This window comes from Molossus molossus, unplaced genomic scaffold (genome assembly GCF_014108415.1).
Source record: "Molossus molossus isolate mMolMol1 unplaced genomic scaffold, mMolMol1.p scaffold_m16_p_4, whole genome shotgun sequence".
Classification (NCBI taxonomy): domain Eukaryota; kingdom Metazoa; phylum Chordata; class Mammalia; order Chiroptera; family Molossidae; genus Molossus; species Molossus molossus.
In genome coordinates, this window is record NW_023425377.1 from 22,335,923 (window position 1) to 22,356,305 (window position 20,383).

Genomic DNA, 20,383 nt, shown 5'->3' on the forward strand with positions numbered 1-20,383 from the left:
GTCCAAACTGGTGCTTTAGTCCTCAGTGGCTCCCAACCTGGGGTCCTTTCCTGTCAGTGCTTAGGTTCAGGCAACACAGAAACTGGTCCCTCAGGCAGCCCCCTGAAATGGTCACAGCATTGGGCGTATGGTCCAGTCCTCCCCTTCCCTCCCCAGGGAGAAGCTGAGGGTTTCCTTGTGATCATGTTCCACTGTGCTGAGGGGAGGATGGTCTCACAGATGTTCCAACCAGCTCCAGCACAACTGGTTGGCTCTCACACTGGATACAGGAGCCTCAGAAATGGAACTGGTCTGTGTGTTGTTGAATTGGTGTATCCATGGCGGGGATAAAGGGTTGGGATCCTTTCGAGTGTACTCTCTGCTCATAACAAAAAGTTTGCTGCAAATAAGTATGCCATGTGAGGCTGGCTGCAGCCTCATATGTTCCATGTTTGCCCTTGACCACTATTTCCTCTTTTAATTCCTACCTCTATACTATAGTCCTATTCCTGGGAAGAGTTGTCTGTTCCCAGTGTGTCCACTTCCTAAGCTCCCACTCGTTCATTAACTCTCAAAGTATGATTGCATTCCTCTCATATCATTTCCTACCACATGACCTCCTGTCTCTGCTCTGCTGGTTTCTCTCGAGTCCCCTTTCACTCCTATTCAGTGGTCTCCAAGTTCTGCTTTCAGTACCTCACTCCTCTCAGTCTTACACCCTGGCTGGGTGATCCGTACACGTTTCTGCCACCCCTACCATGTGCAGATGATCCCCCAAATGTAACTCCAGCCGTAAGATCTCTCTCAACAAACAGACCCAGGTTTCCAACTGCATCCTGAACGTGTCCACCTGAGTATCATAAGCACCTGAAACTCAGCAGGTCCAATACTAAATTCATATCTTACTTCCAAACCCTGTTCTCCCTGCATTCTGTGTCTGTGTCAGTTGCACAACTAGTCACCCACTTGCCGAAGCTGGAACCCTGGAAGTCAATTTGATTCTTCGCTTCCCCTTTCTGCTCCTGCATTCAAACTGTGTCTCTAAGACCCATAAATTCAGTGGAGAACTTTGACCTGAGTCCCTGAGTTTAATATGTACTCTTTGAAGAAAGACCTCAGACATGCTTGTTCTAATACTTTATTGGAAATTGGTTGTGTACATCAATGAGATCTAAGTAAAAGCATCATTTTCACACAATAATGTCCTGATATCTGTGCTATCTTTTTACATAATTTAATAAATCCAAGGATGCTCCTGATTTGGATCAAAGAGCTTGACTGGTCCAGAAATCTCTTTATATAAATATAAATCATAGCATCTAAAATAACCATCGTTTTGAGCTCGTTTCAAAAATTCTGAGAACATCTCTCAAAATATTAGTCTGTACCTTGGATTGGCTGCAGTGCTGGTGGAGGGAGTGAATGGGGTACACATCATACCATGGAGCTAATTCTAGCAGGAGCTGGGGCCGAGGGACAGAGCTCCCCTAGTGGGGGGCATACAAGGGGATGGGGCTGGAGGTCCTGAAAGCTGGCCAGGGAACTCAGCCACCCTGCATCCAACATTGCTAGAGTGTCAAAGCTATGACACTCCAGAACAGAAGGAGTTGTCCCAGCTCCCTTGGCATTGCCAAGAAGTGACAGAGCCCTCCTCCAGGTGGCATAGGGGCAGAGAGTCTGGCACCCAGAAGGTCTTGGAAAGTTCCACTCATCTCCCTCCCCCTGCCATGATCAGTTCCCTCCCAAATTAGAAAACTTGAGGGATCGGCACCTCAAAGGAAATAACTTCGAGCCAATCTGCTACTGGCCCCTGGGAATGAGGACAGGGTGTCTTTGTTTGGTTTGACCCAAGGGACAAGGACAAAGGCTGCTCTGCCCCAGTGTCTCCCTCGCCACCTTGAAGGCCATCATCAGCGATCAGGTTCTTTGGTTCCTCAGAGCTTCTCAGCATTCAGCTATAACACCTGGATATCTGTGGTGGCTTCACTGCTCACCAACAGCTTTAACCTACACCAAGTCACTGGTTCTCACAAGCCTATGAGGTAGGAAGGGCAGGGATCACAATCCCCATTTGAAAGACAAGGAACCTGAAACTCACAGAATTAGGTCCCCTGATGGAACTCACACAGCTGGCCAGTGGCAGAATCAAAACCAAAACTTGGGTCTCCCCTCCCATATCGAGCTCCAGATTCTACACTCCACAGTCCCTCCTGCTGCTGCTAGGCGACAGGGAGGAGTCTAGGGGAGGGGACGCTGCCCACATCCTTCCCCGGCCCCTCTTGGCAGGTTCTCAGACAGCCCCGTTGAGGACAGGGTGAGTCCGCATGCGATAGATGATGACCGCAGTGGCCGGACACAGCAACAAGGAGGTCATGATGACAATGGTGGCCAGGATGATGAGGACAATGACCCAGATGTCCAGGATGTGCTTGGGGAGCACTACTTCCATGGGGACCTGGCTGACGGCATCCATGCTGCGTCACTCTGGAACAGACAGGAAAGAGGAATCACTGTTTTGTGCCCTCTCCCTGCCTCCCTAGTTGGAAGGAAGCCTGCTCCAGGAGTCGGAAACTTGGGTCACTCACCAGCTGTGTGATCTCTAAGGTTGCCTGATCAATAATAACGGCCTTGTGTACTGAGGGCTTCCTCTGTGCTGAGCACTTCCCGGTACTAACCCAGGCCTCACTTCGACCACCAACCCAAGGAGGTAGGGACTACTGTTTGGGGCTATTTTATTTCTTGCCTTCATCTTCAGTTGTTTCCATTTTAGAAGTGAGGACTCTAGCCCTGGCCGGTTTGGCTCAGCGGTTAGAGCGTCGGCCTGCGGTCCTGAGAGACCCGGGTTCGGTTCCCGCTAAGGGCATGTACCTCGGTTGCAGTGTGTCCCCGGCCCTGGTTGGTTGTGCGGGTGGCAGCCACTCGATGTGTCCCTTTCACATCAATGTTTCTCTCTCTCTCTCTCTCTGTTCCTCTCTCTCCCTCCCACTCTACCTGAACAAAAAATGGAAAAATGTCCTCGGGTGAGGATTAAAAAAAAAAAAAAAAAAAAAAAAGAAGTGAGGACTCTAAAGCTTTAAAGGTGTAGATGTAATTTGCCCAAAGAAGTGAAGCCAGAATGGGTGGGACTCCAGAGCCTCCATGTTTAACTATTAAACTAGCATATCCCCAGCCTATTCCCTCTCCTACAAAGTGGGAGATTCATTGCTTTGGGTCCTGTACCCCTTCTCCCATTCTCCTGGTAACAGAGCCCCCTCTTTTCTGTGAAGAACCTACATATTCCGTGTTTTAGTTAGGGCGCTCGCCTGAGCACAGGGATGGATACGTGACCTAGGCTTAGACATCACGACTCTGCATAGCCTCCGCCCAGGGACTTGTCCTGGATGGAACGTCCCAGGACAAGCAATCCAGACTAGGTCGACCAAAATCCTCCAGGGCTTCTACTGGGAAAGGTGACTCTTTCTGCTGGGATGCGAAACTGAAGGGTGTGGGTCTGGGAAGGACGGACGTGGGGCTATTTCAACCATGTATGGAGAGCCTATCTTAGAGATGGAAAGAGAATCGGAGCCTTGTTACTTCATTTGGGCTTTTGAACCCAGCCCAGTCTGACACCATCTGCAGGCCAGGGTGTCTCAGGTTATAAGCCAATAATTTCTGGGTTTGCTTAAGCAGGGTCAGTTTGCCGTATCGTGGCAACCACCCAAAGCTCAGCTCCACAAATTACATCATCAAAAGTAATGCAGTAGGATTAATGCTAAACTGTAAACTATCTTGAGCCAGCAGTTCACAAAGTGTCTGAGAGATATCAAATATCACTTGCAGCTAAAAGAGTTCTGATAAAGTATATAAGTCAGTTGTTCCCAAACCTTTTCAATTCACAGCACTTTTAGTGTCTCAGTAATTTCTTGACAGCACTCCAAGACAAAAGAAATACCTGGCAGTTCCGTTTATTACGTAGATAGGTTCAAACAACTTAATGAGCATTTATGTCCTAACTAATTAGTAGCTGTTTGAAAAAAAAAATAGACACTAATTGAAAGAAAAAATATGCCTTTCATTCTTAACCAGCTACTGACTAATGGGAGGTGTGCAATGGTTGGACACCGCGTAACTTCTGAGACTGCGGAGTCCGACTGAACAAGGCCGTGTTCACTTCCTGTTCCACATTCATTGGTGCACAGTACTTGCCATATCGTGGCAACCAGCCAGAGCTCAGCTCCTCAAATTACAACAGCATCAAAAGTAATGCAGTAAGATTAATGTTAAACTGTAAACTATCTTGAGCCAGCAGTTCACAAAGTGTCTGAGAGATGTCAAATATCACTATTCTTGTCCAAAATGTTAAAGATTTTGCAGCCCCCCTACACATGTGTACTTTTCCAGTGAGTTCACCAGGGCTCGCCAGGGCTCAGTGCACTGTGGGAACTACAGATGTAATATATTCCTTGTCCAGAGGCTGGAGCAAACAACCTCCTAAGGTTCCTTCTAGATCTAGGATCTTTAATCCTGTGATTCTAGGTCCCAGGCAAAATTCCCAATTCCAGTCCTGTTTTCTGCTTTTACCTCATCAGTAACTTTTCTTTGTAATCCCTTTGGCTCCACGCCCACTGTTGCCACTCTAAGTACAGTGCTGGTGACCATGCTGATGGTACTGATTACCAGAGTAGAGTCCCCAAGACGTGCATACCAGGATGTTCGTTTCTGCATTGTTTGTTATAGCAATTGACATAACAGAAGTGTCCATAAACAGTAAAATAAAGTAGGTATATCCATGTAATAGAATACCATACAGCAACTTTCATTCATTCACTTAACAAAGATGTAGTGCTTGTTATACGCCAAACACTGTTCCAGTGTGTTACAAATATGAACTTATTTAATAGTTATTAAAAAGAGTGATGAAGAAGCCTGAAACACCAATCAGAACGAATATATGTACCCCCATGTTCATAGCAGCACTATTTACAATAGCTAAGATCTGGAAACAGCCCAAATGTCCATCAGTAGACAAATGGATAAAAAAGCTGTGGTACATATACACAATGGAATACTATGCAGCTGTAAGAAAGAAAGATCTCTTATCCTTTGAGATGACATGGAGGGACCTGGAAAGTATTATCCTAAGTGAAACAAGCCAAACAGAGAAAGACAAGTATCATATGATCTCACTTATTTGTGGAATATACTGAACATAACAGTCTGAGGAATGGGGTAGTTCCAGAGACGTGGAAGTGGGGTACAGACTGATAATCCCCAAAAGAGGGGGTGGGGGAAGATAAACCACAGAACTTATATGCATGTGTGCATGAACAATGGACATGGACAACAGAGCTGGGGACAGGGTGGGGAGGGAGGGGGAGGGGGGAATCAGTGGGGGAAGAAGGAGAAACATCTGTATCAGAAATAAATTAATTAATTAAAAAAATAAAAATAAAAAGAATGATGATCTGTGGGAACAAATTAAGTGCAGGATAATATGGATAGGGTCATTCCTTTGGTTCAGATTTTTTAGAATTAAGTAGATGGGTAGATGAGAGTATAAAAATGAAAACTCTTTCATGAGCGGAATCCCAAGACAGTTGTAACAGTGATTACCTTTGGGGTGTTAGGCCAGGAGTGGAAGTTTTTGCTTTTCATTCTTTATGTCTTTATAGCATTTGAATTTTCTAAACATGAGCATGTATTACTTTTTTTTAAGTTACTGTATATATATATATGAAAATTTACTGCTTTTGTTATTTTCACTGGTAATACAGAACATCTGCTAATTGCTTATAATGTTCTAAGATTCATAGGGACGGGCACAGGTTTTCTACTCAGTGGGAGGAGCATAGACGAGGAGTCCCTGGGGCCTAAGAATTTGATATTGTAAAGAAACAACCCCTTTTTCTTCTTCTGGATTGTTTGTTCTTTTTCTTTTTTATTGAAGTGTAATTGACTTATAACATTATATTACTTTCAGGTATACAATGTCAAGACATTTGTATATATTGTAAACTGACCATCACAATAAGTCTAATTAGCACCACCACACATAGTTACAAATTATTTTTTCTTATGATGAGAACTTTTAAGGTCTACTCTCTTAGCAACTTTTGAATATGTAATACAATATTATAAACTGTAGTCACCATGCTGTACATTACATCCCCATGACTTATTTGTTTTATAACTGGGAGTTTGTACCTTTTGACCTTCTTCACCCATTTCACCCACCCCCCCACCATCTGCCTCTCTATATCTATGAGTTCAGGGTTTTGTTTTGTTTTATATTCTACATATAAGTGAGGTTATACGGTATTTCACTTAGCATAATGTCCTAAGGTCCATCTAGGCCACAGGAGGATCAAGCTGGGGTCTGCAGAGGAGGGAGAGGCATAGACTGACCCTGGACACATGGCCACCTTCTCCATGGTCTAAGGCATGGAAGCATGAGTCACAGGGGACTCACACACACTGCTCAGGAGGTATGGGGGCGGGAAAATGTATTCTTTGTGGTCTCCTGATTACATCAACAGCTAGTTTGTTTGGGGCCAAAGGAACCCCACAAAAGCCCTTTCTGGTAAGGCCATTAACACAAGTCTCTGTGACTCCAGATGCCAGGAACACATAATCTCCCTGGCTGGTTTTCGTAAGCAAAACCTGTCATTTACAGAAACTCAGTCATCACGCTCCTTCACAACCAAGCATCACAGAATTTTGAAGCTAGAACCAGACTTGTTTCACAGACGCCAACACTGAGGTCCGGAGGTTTTACCCACCTTCAACCCCACCCCCTTCCAGAATAATCATTCAAAGATATAAATCAGGTCTAGTCACTGCCCTTATCTAAGCAAACAGAACAAAGAAGTAGATGAATAAAAGAAACTTTTTCTGTAAAGTATCTTCTCGACTGTGCTAATATTACTCTTTTGCACATAGAACAGATAAAAGCACAGCTGCTCTGAAATGCCAGGGAGTGGCCGGGGGGGAGGGGGTGTTGGGATCTTAGTCAACAAGGCTGGATAAATATCCTTAGAGATTAGGGTGCCCGCCCCCTGTACATATACAATTCAAACAAAAATGTACATGTTACAATGGAATTAAAGTAGCTTTTACTTGTAACTAAAAACATCAGAGCGAATCACCTTTCCCAGTTATTTTGTTCGTGTCTGGTACAGCACAGCTGTACCTTGATCCCTAGGTTCCGGGGCTCTAGGGCCGGCCATCCATGTGGCCTGGCGACAGAGGGTCCAGGGAGCTCCATCTCCCTGTTTCAACCTTCTCAGTCCTCGAGCAGGTGTCCTCTACTGGACTGTTCCTTCCCAGGTAATAGGGATTCCAGTCACTTCTACCTCCCCCCACTGTGAACGAAAAACTCTGTCCCCAAAATAAGAGCTCCGCAAACTGCATGCTGAGCGTCTTTAATGGCATGCCGGAGACACGTGCTTGAGAAAAAGCAGGACTCTCAGCTGCTGCCGGCTGACTTCTGCTTGACCTCTGTTTGGCATGCGGGTGCCCTGGCGCCTTGTGAATGCACCAAGCCCTGCTCCTTGGCACATTGAATTACTAACCGAAGATCGATCTGCCTATCAGTTGCTTTGCAGGTATGTTCCTTGTTATTGCTGATAAATGAATGGGTCATGTGAGAATAAGGCCCAAACCATTCACGTCACAAATTCAATCTTATTACTGATAAAAATGTGATGTTTTTATGACCATGGGAAGTAAAACAGCAGTCAATCCTAAACTCCCGTCGTTTTAAACTGGCGGACTTTATCTGTTTCCCTCATTTATGAATAATAAACTTTGACGTATGTTCAATATGAGTTTGTCTAAGAAACTCTGTTAACACCTCCCTGAGCTGACAAGCAAGGAAGCCACTGGGATCGTCAACCGCTTGCACCACCGGGTCCCTGCACCACCAGTCCTGAGTTTAAGCAATGTAGACAATTCAGTGGAAAAGTTAACAATCCCAAAATGACTGTGTTTGTGTCCATTAACAAGACTAAGGGTAAGGATAAAAAACTAGTTCCTCCAAAGGAAAAAATCATTGTACCTTTTCCAAAGGTGGAGAATTCATCCCTTCTATCAAGTACTGTGCTTGGTTCAGTCCAGGAAGGAAAGGGGGGTAGGTGCCCTGCTTCCTGCTTGAGGAAACATCAAGTTTATTCTGAGGCCATTTTCTAAGCAACTAAAAATCCTCTTGCAAAAAGAGAGGAAAAAAAAAAGAGAGTCATTGTTCCAGGCAATTCCATCATACGGCAAATTTTCTAGTTCTAACAAAAAATATATATAAATTTTTTTTTTTCAAATATGTTTTTATTGTCCTGGCCAGTTTGGCTCAGCGGTTGAGCGTTGGCCTGTGGACCAGAGAGTCCTGGGTTCAGTTCCCGCTAGGGGCACGTACCACCAAAATAAATAAATAAATAAATAAACCATATTTAAAATAAATAAATAAATATGTTTTTATTGTTTTTTAAGAGAGAGAGGAACAGAGAGAGAGGAAAAGAGAAGGAGAAATAGAAACATCGATGTGAGAGAGAAACATCAATCAGCTGCCTCTTGCACGCCCCCCACTGGGGATCAAGGTGCACCCTGGGCATGTGCCCTGACCTGGAATCAAACCGGGACCTCTCAGTCCATGGAGCAATGCCCACTCCACTGAGCCACACTGGCTGGGCAAAATGAATAAATGAATAAATTATATATATATATATATATATTTATATACACATTTTATAAATTAAAATTTCCTATAAGTCTGAATTTTAGAATAACTGAATTCAAGATGACTAATCTGTGCTATCTACCCACCTTTTAATTATGAGGCTCATTCCCCAGCAGCAACTATTACCTCTCTGACAGATGAATATTCTTTTTGGTTGGGCACCATCAGAACAAGTAACTCTGTCCAGGATATTTGTTCATTCATTCGTTCATTCATTCATTCATTCATTTGTCAAATACTTGCTCTATACAAGCTACTCTTTTAGGAATTACCATTATTTACTCAGAAGACATAGCTCTTTTACTTCCAAGAAGCACAGAGAAGTACCCCTGTCCCTTATTTCTTCAAACCCGGAATGCCACAAGCTAGCATTTCTTAAAACAAATACCAAGTGCTAAGTACTGTGCTAGGCCTTGTCCCATACATTAACTTACTTAACCTCCACAATAACCCTGCCTGGGATATATTATTTTACAGATGTGGGAATTCAAGCTGAGAGGTTAGCTGGCTAACGAGCATAAAGCGAAGTAAATGGGATTCAAATTCAGGTCTCCTGCCCTGTCTTCACCACTACTTACCACTACCTCCAAAGCATCCACATAGACCCCCTGGAGTATGGCAGATCCACAGCTCTCTTCTAAGTTTTGGTAAGACTCTTACTGCTTTGGGCCAAAAGCCATTCTAGATTTAGAGAATTAAGAAAAGATATGCAGTCTACAAAGATCAGTACTTTTTTTTTTCCTTTATTGATTTGAGAGAGAGAGGAAGGGAGAGAGAGATAGAAACTTTGATGAGAGAGACCATCGACTGGCCGCCTCCTGCATGCACCCTCTGGGGATTGGGCCTACAACCTAGGCATGTGCCCTGACTGGGAATCAAACTGGCGACCTCTTGGTGCATGGGTCGATGCTCAACCACTGAGCCACACTGGCTGGGCAAAGTACTTTAGTTTCCAGTACTAGATCAAACTAAACCATTTTGACTAATACTCACTGAGGACAACTAGAAAAATTGGATATATATATATATATATATATATCCTTGAAGGCACTAAGAAATAACAAAATAATGAATTACCAGGCTAAGATATGGGGGAAGACAGAAATCCAGAGTGGCAAGCCTGGCATTAGAAGCAGCATTTCCACTAATGGAGGAAGGAGACAAAACAGTTTTTCTGACGCACTTGGGAGATCAAGCCTGCCAAGACAGGGAGAATTAAGGTTTGAGGTTGGATTTTAATGAGCACTTTTAGTGCTAAGATTAAACTAGAAGTATACCAAGCAGCTTTGAATCATCACTATCCCTGAAATGGAATAAAGATTGTTCCAGATTGCCAGGTGCCTGGCAGAAGCAAAGGAGGAGATAACATCACAATAGGCTTCAATTTTTAAAACTCAAACATAATGTTCAGTACATAACCAAAATTATGCAGGAATGAAAAAAGGCAAGATGACATGAACAGAACCATCAGAAACAACAGACAATAGAAAAAGTTCTTCAGGGCTCCAGATATTGACATTGTCAAGACTTTAAATAACCTTGTTTGCCATGTTCAAGAAGAAGAAGAAAAATCCAAGATTGAGATTTTTGACAGAGAACTGGAAACTACAAGAAAGAACACAACAGATATTTTCAAAGAACCAAACAGAAATTCTAGAACTGGAAAATATAATAATAGAAACAATAAAACTGTGAGATCATGAATGTATGTTTTTAAGCCACTAAATTTGTGTTGATTTGTAATGGCAACAAAAGAAAACAAATATTGCAATACTGAGTTTGTCCTGTGCAGATGAAATTTCTACAAACTAATGGAATTCTAGAAATCTACATAGAATTTAGACACTATCTAGTTTAAACCACATAACCTACCTTCCAATTTACAGATTGAAGGCAATGACTTGCCCAAGGTCACATAGCAAGTTAATGGCAGGTCAGAGGAGATAATTCAGGCCTCCTGATGTGCATACTCTTTTCAATTCTATCACTATCCTGCTTGAGACGGGAGGAGGAAGGAGAAAGTGGGGAGTCAGGTTGGAGAAAGCAATGGTAGAAAACAAACTGATGTAAACAGTGAGAGCCAGCCAGGCTTCTTTTTTTTTTTTTTTTTTTTTTTTTTATCCTCACCAGAGGACATTTTTCCATTTTTTGTTCAGATAGAGTGGGAGGGAGAGAGAGGAAGAGAGAGAGAGAAACATCGATGTGAAGGGACACATCGAGTGGCTGCCACCCTCACGACCAACCAGGGCCGGGGACAAACTGCAACCGAGGTACGTGCCCTTAGCGGGAACCGAACCCGGGTCTCTCTGGACCGCAGGCCGATGCTCCAACCGCTGAGCCAAACCAGCCAGGGCCAGGCTTCTTGATTATACCTTTCCACTTGTAAAAAGTTACGGAGGACCTTGAGGCCCAGAGCCCTAAGCAACTTCACCATTGGTGAAGCAGGTGAGATGGTTTTCCAGGAAAAACACACTCAAGTGCGCATGCGTGAGCACCTCCATCCCTCCCCCAACACATACAAATGTGAAAACAAAGAAATGTCCTGTCAAAATCAGTCCCACCCTTTGCATTCCATCCCTTTGATTTAAGGCCCAAATACAATTAAATCTAGTGAAGAAAGTAATGGCTAAGTCATGTAACTTATTTATTCCTCACTCTGGGTAAGAACATCAGAGAAGAGAGGGAGAGACACTAGAACCTTACTTGTAGTAGGAGATTCCACCAAATTGGGTAAAAAAGCTCACACGCACATGGAATTAAGGACTAGGAGAGGAACGGATAACTCTGTCTGGGTTCCACTCTACCCCAGCACTGACTTCACCCAACCCAGCAGGCTTCTCCTCACCAAACGTCTTCCCTCTCCCCTCAGTTGTACAGGTTCTCAACAAACAATTCTTAAAGCCTCAAATCCCCAAGCTCCTATGTTCTGAGAGGGCAATGGATGCTCTTCAGGGTGGAGGCAATCCCGGGACACGGCAGGGAAGTCTTCCCTTTACACTCACTACAGAGCAGTGTTTTTAAAACGTCCAGGCTTAACCCTGGCCGGTTTGGTTCAGCGGTTAGAGCGTCAGCCTGCGGTCCATTCGGTTCCCGCTAAGGGCGTGCACTTCAGTTGTGGTTTGTCCCCGGCCCTGGTCGGTTGTGCGGGTGGCAGCCACTCGATATGTCCCTTCACGTCGATGTTTCTTTCTCTCTCTCTCTTCCTGTCTCTCCCTCCCACTCTACCTGAACAAAAAAATGGAAAAATGTCCTCGGATGAGGATTAAAAAAAAAAAAAAAGTCCAGGCTTGGAGGCCGGGTGGCTTGGATATAAATCTGGTTCCACCACTTTTAAACTTCCTAATGCTTTCATTTCCTCAGCTGAAAACAATAACAGGAGTGGGGAAATAATAGTATCTGCCCCATAGAGTTCGGAGAATTCCATGGCATAATCACGCATAGTGCTTAGCAGTGTTCCAACGCACAGTAAGTGCTCTCCGAGTGTTCGTTCTATAATTAATCATTCCTGGCCTTAGATAGGGATGCACTGACCCAAGCAAATATTCTCCCCTCCTTCAACTAGTTTGTTAGCATCCCTAACTTGGACCATGTCTTATCAACACAGATGAGAGATGATTAATCTAGTTTAATGATTTTTTTAAAATCAACCAGCAGCATGCTTGATTTACCTGACCTATCCCTCCAGTCTGAGTATGAAACTGGTAGAATAGCAATTCAATCTAATTCAAGAAACATTTACAGCACTGTGATTAACAGTGGAGATCCAGCAGTGGTGTGGAGTCAGAGATAAACAAAATAGTGTTTGTCCTTAAGAAGTTCACTCTCGCCCTGGCCGGTTTGGCTCAGCGGTTAGAGCGTCCACCTGCGGTCCGGAGAGACCCGGGTTCGGTTCCCGCTAAGGGCATGTACCTCGGTTGCAGTTTGTCCCCAGCCCTGGTTGGTCGTGCGGGTGGCAGCCACTCGATGTGTCCCTTTCACATCGATGTTTCTCTCTCTCTCTCTTCCACTCTCTCCCTCCCACTCTATGTGAATAAAAATGGAAAAAAGGTCCTTAGGTGACGATAAAAAAAAAAGAAGTTCACTCTTATGAGGTAAAAAGGCATGAATTACAATCGCTAATTGCAATACAAAGCAAAGAATTGCTACCCTGAAGGCACAAACCACATGCTACTAAGAAGAAGGAAGTAGAAAGAACATGGACTCCAGAGTTAAGACCATCTTAATTTGAATCCTGCTTTCCACCCTTATTGGAAGTGTGACTTTGGACAAGTTAAGATTTTCACACTTCAATCTTCTGACCTGTAAATGAGGTACACTAAAGGCCCCACATTGCGCCATCCTATTGTGATGACAAAGTGAGGCAAAATATATAGTCCTGGAGCATAATAGATGCTCAAAATATATTAGTCCTCATTCTTTTGTTTTTGTCTAAGTAAAATAGAAGGCTTGCCCTGGCCAGTTTGGCTCAGCAGGTGGAGCGTTGGCCCGCGGACCGGGGAGTCCTGGGTTCGGTTCCTGCTAAGGGCACGTACCACAGTTGCGGTTTGTCTCCTGCCCCAGTTGGGGTTGTGTGGGTGGCAACCACTCGATGCGTCTCTCTCACATTGATGTTTCTGTCTCTCTCTTCCTCCCTCTCTCCCTCCTGTTCTATCTGAAGATTAATGCAAAAATGTCCTCAGGTGAGGATAAAGAAAAAAAATGAAAATAATAAATAAACAAATAAATAAAATAGAAGGCTTTACAAAGAAGGGGGCCTTTGGATATGGGCTTTGAAAATAAGCAGGAGTTCAAATTAAGAAATGAAGGGAAAGGCAGGATAAGCAGAATAGACATCAACAAAGCCCAGAGGTGATGAGCTACCTGGTGTGTTGGAAGCATATGTAGTCCGGTGGCTTTGGCAAGAAGCTCACCTCTTTCAGCTTCAGTTTCAATTGTAAATGGGAATAATAATAACTTACGGTAGTAAGTACTTCACTGGGATGCTGGGCAAGTTGAATGAGCTAATGCATATAAAGCTCTTAGGACGATGCCTGTTAGGTACACAGGCTTCATATATGTTCATATATGAGCTAGCGAATGCAGCATAGCTCCCAAATTCAGAGTTCAGAGGTCCCAACCTTAGTTTGGGCACCATGACTGCTCTGAAACTGATCTAGGAAACCAAAGTGATAGTTTCATAAACAAATAGCCTTTGATAGTCTGTCCCAGCTTTGACCTTCCACCGGAAGCACACACCCTCCACATCTAAAATTCTGCTAACAGTTAAATTTTGAGAGATTGCCAGTGGTTATCCAACCAGTTTTATCACCAAGTTGTTCACTGAGGAAGAAGGCAATAAAAGAAATGACTTCCTGCTGGCAGGCAAGCTTAATTATCGCAAAGTGGGAGAAAAGGCAGAGAGAGGCAGGTGGCTTCCTGCAGGTGTCACCCCCAGAGCCCACAGACACTGCTGCTGCCGCTTCATTCCCACCAGACACGGGGGCCAGAGAGGAGGCAGCCAGAACCAGCTCTGTGATGCTGGGGGCATCTCTTCAAGCATCTTGCAGAACGTGAACAACGAGGCTGATGGTTCCCGGCGTAGTAGACTTGGGAGTTTACCAGCATCACACAGCTTATGGGCCCCCTGTAAAGCTCGAACCTCAGGAGCTGGTGAGATTGTCAGAGAAAAATGGAGCATTTAAACCAGACAGAGAGGACAGCTCAAGTCCCAAGAAGGGGCCCCACTGGCCACCTAGTGGCCTGGCTAACCTAATGACTTGTGTTCCACTTTGAGACCTTTGTTCTTGCTGTTTCCTCTTTTTAGAATGTTTTTCCCCTCCAGGTCTTCCTTTTCAACATCCAGGGTCTCAGTATCCAAATCTCAACTTAAATGTCACCTCTTTGGAAAAATCTTTCCAGATCCACCAGCCGATCCCTATCTCAGACCTTGTTTTATTCAGATACTTTTCACAATCTAAAACTGGCCCGTTTGTGTGCTTATGTATTTGTTTTTATTGGCCCTCTTGGCCTGCTCCTGTGCAAGCCCAAGTACAGCGGGAGCCTCGGCTCCTGTCCACTGCTGTAACCTCAACACCTGTCCCAGGTCCTGGCACACAGTAAGTGCGCAGTAAATCTGAGACCGGTGAAGGATGAATATGGACGAACTGGGGAACTTCAAATTTGAGCTCAACTCCTGGAACTTAAGTGGTGGAGGTCCGGAAAGGAGTCTCACCCTTGCGGAAAGTCCAGTGACCCTGAAAGTCAACCCTATCTCTAGAGTAAACGGCTTCCCCTGGTTTGATCATTTTCTGGGCTCTCTGTGCATCTAGGAAGGATTATGAGGACTTCTCTTTCCCAGCTCCCCCTCTACGTACCAGGCAGAAGAGGGCTGGACTTCCAGAATAACGCCCTCTAGGATCCACTCTTGCTGGTTTGCTTGGGCTGCATGAGCTCGTATTTGAGTTTTCTTTCCCTGGGCTCAGGAACTGGGCATCGAGGTGGGTGTAGGCGTATGGGAATTGCTGCCCAGGGTATGGACCTTTCTCTCTCTGTTCTTAGAAGAGGTCAAGGAGGCTGATAAAAGGGGAAAAGATTCCCCATGCCGAGCTCAGTGTGAAAAGGCCATCCCTGCTCACATTTACTCTTGAAAACAGTTCCCCTCCCATTATATAAGAGTTAGTCTCAAGCATTTACCAATCCAGCACAAAATCCATTTCACCGGGAACTTTCATTTCATAGAAGGGAGTCGGCAGAAGGAATGGGCAAGACACACAGCTTTGAAAATATGAAATGAATCAAATTGGAGGCATTTCCCCGATGACCAGAGGCCCATGAGGAGTGCTTTGTTTTTATTTTACCCCATTTGGCTCTGTCTCCTCCAAAATTCCTAACAGTCTAAAGACTTGTTCTGTCTCTGAGTTTCTATCTGCTCCCCTGTGGCTGAAAAATGGAAAAACACCAGGATACTTCAAAAAGATCAGAAGACAGCCAGAGCTGTTCAAGACTGCACGTACCATCCGATCCAGCCAATCACAGAGGCTCAGAAACCAACAGTGAGCCAGCAAAAGAGAAACCCAGGCCAAATCCACAGCATCCTGTTTAAGCCTCTACCATCCATCATCGTGACTTGTCTGTGAGTAAGTGCCTGCTGCATGCTGGCCGGACAAAGGAGGCTGCCCATAAGGTGGGCCGTCGGGGGGGGGGGGGGGTCTCAGTGACGGCGCAAGGACACCAGAGTGGCACTAATCACTCGCCTCAGTGTGTGTGGTAGGGGGAATAATGGCCCCTCAAAGGTGTCCATGTCCTGGTCTCCAGAACCTTGAATGTGAAAAAGCAAACATGACACAGAGGGCGGAGTCATGAGAACAGAAGCAATGGGACTTTGTGGATGTGATGAGAGTGAAGGACTGGGGGATGGGGAGGCGATCCTGGATTACTCAGGTGAGCCCGATCTAAGCACGAGTCCTTAAAAGTGAGGAGGAAGGCAGAAGATTAACCAGGAGAAGGACGCGACTCTCCACTGCTGGCTTGGAAGATGCTGGAAGGCAGCTCTGAGCCAAGGAATGCAGTGACCTCTAGAAGCAGAAAATGGCCCTCAGCTTACAGTCAGCAAGAAAACAGTGATCTTGGTCCTACAACCATAGGAACTGAATTTTGTCAACAACTCAGATGAGTAGGGAATCAATTCTCCCTTAAAGGCAATACAGCCTAATTATGCCTTCATTTTATTCTAGGGAGACTTCTGACCTACAGAATTATATTATTACATTTGGTTTTTTTTAAGCCATTACGTGTGGTAATTTGTGACAGCGTCAGAAAACCAGTACACTGTGTGATCCTGAACAATTCCTTCTTTCACACTGGGCCTCAGTTTCCTGTTAATTGGAAAGGATGGACAAAGTGACCTCTAAGGGACTGGCCAGCTCTCAAAGACTGCCTCTGCTCTCCTGACATCCCACCTTCCCTAGAGCCCTGCCCCAGGTCTAGGACGGGCTTCGTTTGAAAACCATTAAAGAAAAAATAGAAAAGAATGAGGGGGAGAGAAGATTAATCTTTTAAAAACCTCAAAGTGTCTCCTAAGATGCCACCAGGGCACTCAGAAAGAAAGGTCTCCTGCTTTGTCATTCGGTACTTCCTTGACCTTACCCTAGGGGAAGGAAGTTGGAAGTTTGGGTGAACAAGATAAAAACCTCACAGTCAGCTGGAAGAGGCTGTCCAGAGGCCTGAGTTAAGGAGGATTTCCTGGACCTGTGGCGTTTACGTGCAAGTTCCTGACGATCAATGTCTGCCTGGGGCACAGGGTGAGGGAATAGGAACATGTGTCCCAGATATGTGTCATCATTAATTGAAACACTGTTTAATTTTCTCTGTCTTTCCTTCTCTCTTCCATTTCATTTTCCCTGATCCTATGTAGTGGGTCACCAGTAATTCACATGCCCAATCAGCCCACCTGAGTCCAAATCAAGTAAGCAATCTCAAGTGCACAGTTTTGTACTGACTCTGGTTTGCTATTGCCTAATGTGTCAGAGGGTAATAACTCCGACTTGTTCCCCTTCCTGGCCACCTAACTCCTGAAATACACTATTCTCACTTGACGTTCATTGCCTGTTTCCCTGGTGAACTGGAAGGGTACTAGGGTTCCTAGTAATTCACTAGTCCAGTGGCTGTCAAATTCTCAGTTAACTCCCCCTAGGTCACCCTGCAAGTAAGTGACAGAAGCAAGATCTGAACCCAGAACCCCCAGTACCAATGCAACTTAGAACATAGGCCCTGGAGCTACACTGCCTGGGTTCAAAGTACAGCTCTGCCACTTCCTGAGTGACCATGGGTGAGTCACTTACTCTCTCTCTGGACCTCAGTTTCCTCATCTATAAAATGCATGTAATAATGGTCCCTACCTCATAGGGTTGAAGTAGACTAAATGAGTTAATACATATAAAATGCTTAGAATAATGCGTGGCTCATAGCACTCAATATATATATGTCAAATATGATAATGCTTACATCTTACCTAGCCAATCGGGGTAAGATCTTCAGGGTGTGGTAATAGCAGCATTTATTCCTATAAACTGTGAGTGTGAGGACATGTGTCTACCTTTGATACCACAGCCAATAGCGGCAATGTAAGATCCGCTCAGATAAAGATCCTCTTTCCTTAGAGATTGTCTCCTTTGTAAGTTTAATCCATGGAAAAGAAACAGAAGCACATTTTCAAAGAAGGATCAGAATGTAGCTGGGAAAACATCTGAGGCTGTGACCGCCTCTTTACCCCTGGGTCTGTCACCTCTGAGCTCAGAATGCAACCCGACCACATCAGACCCATTTCCCTCCCCACCACAGTCTCCAATTTGTGTTATATGTCAAACACCTCAGTGATTCTCAGGCTACGCCAGAAAGGGGGAATTCCCAAGACCTTTTATGCAATGGAAGCCACAGCTCTGACACCCTGAGAGGTCACTGTTTGGAAGATTTGATGGAGCATGACTTGTAACCTCCACGGCATGATTCATAATCCCGGGACAGCTGGAAACAGGAGGTCCCTACTGGAGCTCAGAAGCACTTCTTGGCCTTTTCAGTTGTTACTGCAGACATGCGTGATGTCCTGAGCTCAGCTGGGCTGTCTCGAACGTGTCTGGAGGATTGCTGAGTGGCCTACATAACCCAAAGAGCACAGGGTGCTCAACCACAGATGCCCATCCGTTTAACCCCTGTGTCCTCATTTTACAGATGGGAAGGCGAGGTGCAGACAGTGGAAATGCCCCATCAAGCTACGTAACTCAGAGTGTCTCCTGACTCCCAGGGAACTGTTCTTTCCACCCCACCCCCACCCTGGACCCCATCCAGGCATTCACAACCCTTCCTGACCATTTCCACAGGTGTGCAAGGAAGCTCTGATACGTGAATGACTGAGCAACTTTCACGACTACAGCCTAGAGCTTTGAGGAATCTATAGACACAGTGGGGATGCTGAGAATCAGGGGCCAACAGGACCCGTGCTCTCAGGAAGAAACAAGTGGAGATTCAGGAATGAGCCCAGCCTGACCACTCAATCAAAATAACTTCTGACAGTGGTGCAGATCTGTATGGTTGGCGTCTCTCCTTCTTGCTCTCAGTACACAGCACTGAGAGCCTATGTGCCAGGCCCTGGGCCAAGTGCTGAGGATGCCTCAAGATGAGCGGAGGAGACAGTCCCCACCCTCAAGGAATCTGTGGAAGGGACAGGGGTGCAAGAGAACAGGCAACCGGAACAACCTCCTCACTCAGTAGAGAGGTGGAGGAGGAGAGGTGGGAGCCTGAAAGGAAGGCTTCTTTCTCTCCAAGATAATTTGCACACCCCTTTCTCATCGGATTTTTGTATGCCAAGGCTATTTTCCCCATTTCACAGATAGAAACAAGGCTCGGGGACAGGGCGGCGAATGTGCCAGTGACAGGCCAGGGCTGACTCCAAACGCCTGGAGCCTTCCACGTCGGTGCTTTGGGACAATCGGGACCGACAACCGAACAGAAGGACGGGCTGGGCCTCCCCTGAGGCCCAAGACCGCGTGTAGAAGGCGGCTGGAACTTAAGGGCTGGAAGAAAGGAAAAGGGGAAATTCAAACGCGATGAAGGGGGAAATGCAGGAGAAGAGGGGGAAAGGAGGAGAGTTGGGAGGGCACTAGGACAGAGGGCAGCACGAGGACCGGAGACCTACGCACGACCCCCGACGGCCCCACTCACCCTGGCTCCGCAACAGCTGATTTTAAAACGCAGGTTCCCCACCGCAGCCGGATCGCGCCAGGTTCGAGGAAAGTTCCTGGGACGGGACGGTTCGAGCGCTTCTCCGGGTCCCCGGAGCGGGAAGCGGCCGCCAGCCCTGGAATCTTCGGCCCAGGACCTGCCCGGCTCCTCTGTGCCCCGAAGGCGGGAGCGCGCAGCGGCGGCTGGGACGCGCGGCTGGGCACCGGGAGCTTTGATCGGTGGCTCTGGAATTCGCGGCCGCCAGGGACCGCCCCCGGAAAGCGGGGCCCGGCCGCAGCCACCCTCAGCTCCTCCCCCAGCTCCCCGTGGGCTGCGGGTGAGAAATGAGCCAGCCAGCGAGAGTAGAGACCGCGGAGTCTCAGGTTCCCCTCGCAGTCTTGTCACGCCCTCGCCAAATCTAGTCACTTAGCCCTTGGGGGCTCCGCTCTCGGTATTGGAGACGGCTGACCTAAAATGTGTCCTCCAAGAGCCTTTCCAGCTGTAGTCTAGGTAGGGACAGGTCTAACCAACGGATTTGCGTGGAGGGGCTGGACGCTGAGCTCCTGCTTTGCAATGTGTGTAGGATCCTTAACAAGAAACTTCGCTTTGTGGACTTGCCTTCTCTGTCAAGTCAGGATACTAACACCTGTCTCCCAGCCCTGTCCATCTGACAAAAAAAGAAAGCGCTATAATTTGGATTCATCCACACCTGACAGCTATTGTGTTGGCTGTTGTCATTTGACAAAGAGAAAAGGGGTCAGTGCTCCTGAATAAATAGGTATTACATGGTTTAAAAATTCTTGCTGCACACTTGTTGAAAATTGCTGACTTAGACCTTTGCTGGTTGGTTGTCTGCTGTAACTTATCTCTGAGCATCCTGTTTATTTTCTGATAACAGTGAAATAGTTCAGTCCAAGGTGATAACGGCCCATTACAGCTTAGCCTCAGAGAGGCCTGCCATGCCCTACCAGTCCCCACCCAGCTTCCACAGAAGGCAAAGCC

At 45.9% G+C, this 20,383-nt stretch overlaps 1 protein-coding gene across 1 annotated transcript; it reads right to left on the bottom strand.

Annotated features, from left to right (window-relative positions):
• Positions 1–1,100: 1,100 nt before the first annotated feature.
• On the bottom strand, positions 1,101–19,601 carry SMIM3 (small integral membrane protein 3). Its single transcript, XM_036241526.1, has 2 exons — positions 19,382–19,601; positions 1,101–2,463 (listed from the first exon to the last, which is right to left on the bottom strand). The coding sequence occupies exon 2, from the start codon at positions 2,450–2,452 to the stop codon at positions 2,270–2,272; it is 183 nt and encodes a 60-aa protein (XP_036097419.1). The 5' UTR covers positions 2,453–2,463; positions 19,382–19,601; the 3' UTR covers positions 1,101–2,269.
• Between the last annotated feature and the right edge of the window lie 782 nt (positions 19,602–20,383).

Bases quoted from the DNA above. Each gene is read 5' to 3' on its own strand.
- SMIM3 (XM_036241526.1), bottom strand. From the start codon at position 2,452: ATGGATGCCGTCAGCCAGGTCCCCATGGAAGTAGTGCTCCCCAAGCAC.